This window comes from Austrofundulus limnaeus, unplaced genomic scaffold, assembly GCF_001266775.1.
Source record: "Austrofundulus limnaeus strain Quisiro unplaced genomic scaffold, Austrofundulus_limnaeus-1.0 Scaffold664, whole genome shotgun sequence".
In the NCBI taxonomy this organism is placed as follows: domain Eukaryota; kingdom Metazoa; phylum Chordata; class Actinopteri; order Cyprinodontiformes; family Rivulidae; genus Austrofundulus; species Austrofundulus limnaeus.
In genome coordinates, this window is record NW_013953066.1 from 18,062 (window position 1) to 21,235 (window position 3,174).

At 50.4% G+C, this 3,174-nt stretch overlaps 2 protein-coding genes across 3 annotated transcripts in view; both read left to right on the plus strand.

The window, feature by feature from the left end:
• naif1 (nuclear apoptosis inducing factor 1) overlaps window positions 1–1,038 on the plus strand; it is a 3,194-nt gene extending 2,156 nt beyond the window's left edge. The window contains exons 2-3 of the mRNA XM_014027588.1: window positions 43–84; window positions 172–1,038. Coding sequence (XP_013883042.1) covers window positions 43–84; window positions 172–710 — 581 coding nt within the window. The 3' untranslated portion in view covers window positions 711–1,038. The remainder of the gene's footprint in view (window positions 1–42; window positions 85–171) is intronic.
• A 328-nt stretch (window positions 1,039–1,366) lies between these two features.
• LOC106531680 (protein FAM102A) overlaps window positions 1,367–3,174 on the plus strand; it is a gene marked incomplete in the record, with an annotated part of 16,739 nt that continues 14,931 nt past the window's right edge. Inside the window, 2 exon segments of one of the 2 annotated variants that reach the window (XM_014027591.1) lie at window positions 1,367–1,652; window positions 1,758–1,972. In XM_014027591.1, the coding sequence (XP_013883045.1) occupies window positions 1,827–1,972 (146 nt within the window). 2 annotated transcript variants of the gene reach the window in all.

Consider the following 3,174-nt stretch of genomic DNA (forward strand, 5'->3'; position numbering starts at 1 on the left):
GTGTGTGTGTGTGTGTGTGTGTGTGTGTGTGTGTGTTGTCAGCTCTTCCAGCTGCAGGATGTGAGCAGGTCAAGCCTCTGAACGGTGAGTAATGTTTAAATGTTTATAATTTAATAAAGTATAAAGAAATCCTCAGCCGGCACCAAGCGGACCCTCTGTCTCCGCCTCCAGCTGAGACCACCTACCACACCCTGGAGGACGGGGGCGTGGTGGAGTACTGCACCACCACGGTCACAGACTCCGCCCCCACCGTGGTGACGGCGGTGGAGACCCCCGTGGAGCTGCTGGCCTCGGCCTCCCCGGCGCCGGCCTGCGGGTCCAAACCCCAGGAGCTGAAGAGCCGGATCGCCCTGAACTCGGCCCGCCTGCTGCAGGAGCAGCGCGTCACCAACGTGCACGTGCGTCAGGTGGCCCAGCACCTGGAGGGCCAGAACGAGCTGCTGCAGATGATGCGGCGCTGCCAGGAGGCCCAGGCGCTGGCTCAGGAGCGCCAGGCCCAGGCCCTGGAGGGGACCCAGGCTGCGCTGCTGGCGCTGGTCCAGATGCTCAGACCCGTCCTCAAGGACCTGAGGAAGTTCCTGCAGAGCGGCTCGGCGTCAGGACCAACGGCAGACGGGACCGAGGAGCAGAACCGACCCAGAACACCTCCACGACCACAACAGACTGAGCCAGAACCGAGCCAGAACTCCAACAGCTTCACCTCGGACTGAACCAGAACCGAGCCAGAACTCCTCAGCACCAGGCCAGGCTCTGACAGTGAGCTCTGGGTCGGGTTCAGAACCGGACCCGTCAGTAGAACCTGTTCTGTTTGTTTATTTAATGAAGTGTTTTAATGTACACATGATGAACAGGAAGTGACTGAAACTGTTTCCTGCTGCAGCTTTTTTTATCACATAAACCAGTTTGTGCTGCAGTTCTGATGGGAACCATCAGGGGGCGCTGCGCTCCAAACACCAGAACCAAACTGAGATAAAAAATAATTTATACTTGAATTGTTCTTATAAATAAAAACATTTTATACAAATGTGTCAAATTAAATAAACTGAGCCTGTAATTTATTTAATTTATAGTTTTATTAACATTTTATTTTAAATATACCAGGTTCCTCTGCTTTATGCTAACATTTAGCTGCTTCTAGCACATAGCTTCTCTGTTAGCATTTAGCTAGTTTCAGTTTAAATATTAGCTGCAGTTCTGGTGGAGGACCAGCAGGGGGCGCTGTGCTCCACTCAGGAATCAAACTGAATTAAAAAATAAAAACTTCTAAATATGGTTTTAATAAATAAAAACATAGAAATGTGTTGAATTAAACAAACTGATCCTTTATTGATTTATTAACATTTTATTTTCAAAACTAATTTCTGTTTTATGCTAACATTTAGCTACTTCTGTTAGCACTTAGCTAGTTTTAGTTTTAGCTGCAGTGACGATCCTAGCTTCCAACAGAACCTTGAGGAGTCGCGCGCGCTCCCGTGGCGGCGGCGCGTGCGCGCCTCTTCCTGCGGGGTCGCGGTTCCCGGCAGAACACCGGTGCGTGACTCGGACCTGATCCCGCCTCCCTGCCGCCGGCGCCGGGGCTGAACCCGGACTGAGTCGAAGGTTCCGACGCTCCGGTTCTGACCCGGAATGAGGAGCTGCGGGCGGGCTGTGCGGTGAGTTGGAGCCGCTGCGGTCCGGGTGCTTGCGTGGCAGAACCGAACCGAACCGGGACCGTTTTAAAGCTCCACCTGTTCCAATAAGTTCTGCTCTCCTCTCAGGTCCAAACAGCAGGAATGACCCACCTGGATCAGAACCTGGGTCCGGACCTCTGATTGGACCGGAACATCATGTCGTTCCTGCTGAAGAGGAAGAAGTTTAAGTTCCAGGTCCAGTTCAGCCTGCAGGAGCTGAGCGCGGTTCCGTTCGTTAACGGGGTTCTGTTCTGTAAGGTCCGGCTCAGGGAGGGCGGGGACTTCGCGGTCTTATCATCCAGGTGAGTCCAGTCTGCAGGTACTTCCGGGTTCGAACTCCAACCTGCAGTCAGGCTGCAGGACGGTTCTGTTGGAGGTTCTGTAGAACCTTGATGCGTCCCGCACCTGTCCGCTGTTTGCTCATGGGCTTCTGGGTAATGATGAAGAAGATGATGATGATGATGATGATGATGATGAAGATGATGATGATGATGATGGTTCATTTTAACAAGTATACTTGAGTACACGTTAGTATAACAAGTACACTAGGCACCATGTACTTGTAGTGTACTAGAAAGTATACTGATTTTAATACTTGTTCGTAGTACACTGGGATGTTTTATTTTATAAAAAGTATAAAAGTTTTAGTACAAGTCCAGTATAGTGTAGGTTAAGTAAAACTCAGATAAGTACATAAAAAGTAAACTGGAAGTGTACTTTTTATTTTAAGTTTAAAATACTTGCTAATACTACTTTTTGCTAAGTTGATCACAACTTTTACTGAATCAACTGAAAGCTCAAACAGATCAGCTTAAACTAGCTTTAAAGTAGCTAAAAGCTAAACATGACATCATCCAGAAACAGCCGAAGAGTCTGGGTGTAAAAGTCTCAGCTGAAGTTCGGCTGCTTGTTTCTACCTGAACACAAAGCTGTGCTTGTTGGACCCCGAGGCCCGGCTGAAACCTGCAGAACCTGTTTGTTCAGAGCTGGATCCGCGGCCCGCTTCAGTTCTGGTTCTGGGTCACGTGGACCCGTTGGGCTCCTGCTCCGGGTTCAGAACCTGAAGGCCCGCTTGTTGCAGGAACGGTTCTCCTCAGATAACATCTGGCTTGTTTACCGTCTGGTTCTGGGACCAGGATACGGGCCGACCCGGTCCGCAGGTTCAGTTCTGGTCTGGATGGTTCTGGTGTCACGCAGCAGAATTCCTCTGACATGATAACCGGGTCAGGTCTGGACTCGCCCGGCACTCTGGTGGAGATGTTCTCCAGACCTGGTGCTGCAGAGGATTCTGGGTACTGGGTCGGTTCTGATGGTTTTACAGGTTCTGGGTGAGCAGAACCTGGGTTCTGATCCAGAACCGGTTAACAGGATCAGTTTTTAGTCTGAGACCGGTCCAACAGGACCTGATCATACAGGACCTGATCCTACAGGACCTGATCTTACAGGACCTGATCTTACAGGACCTGATCTTACAGGACCTGATCCAACAGGACCTGATCTCACA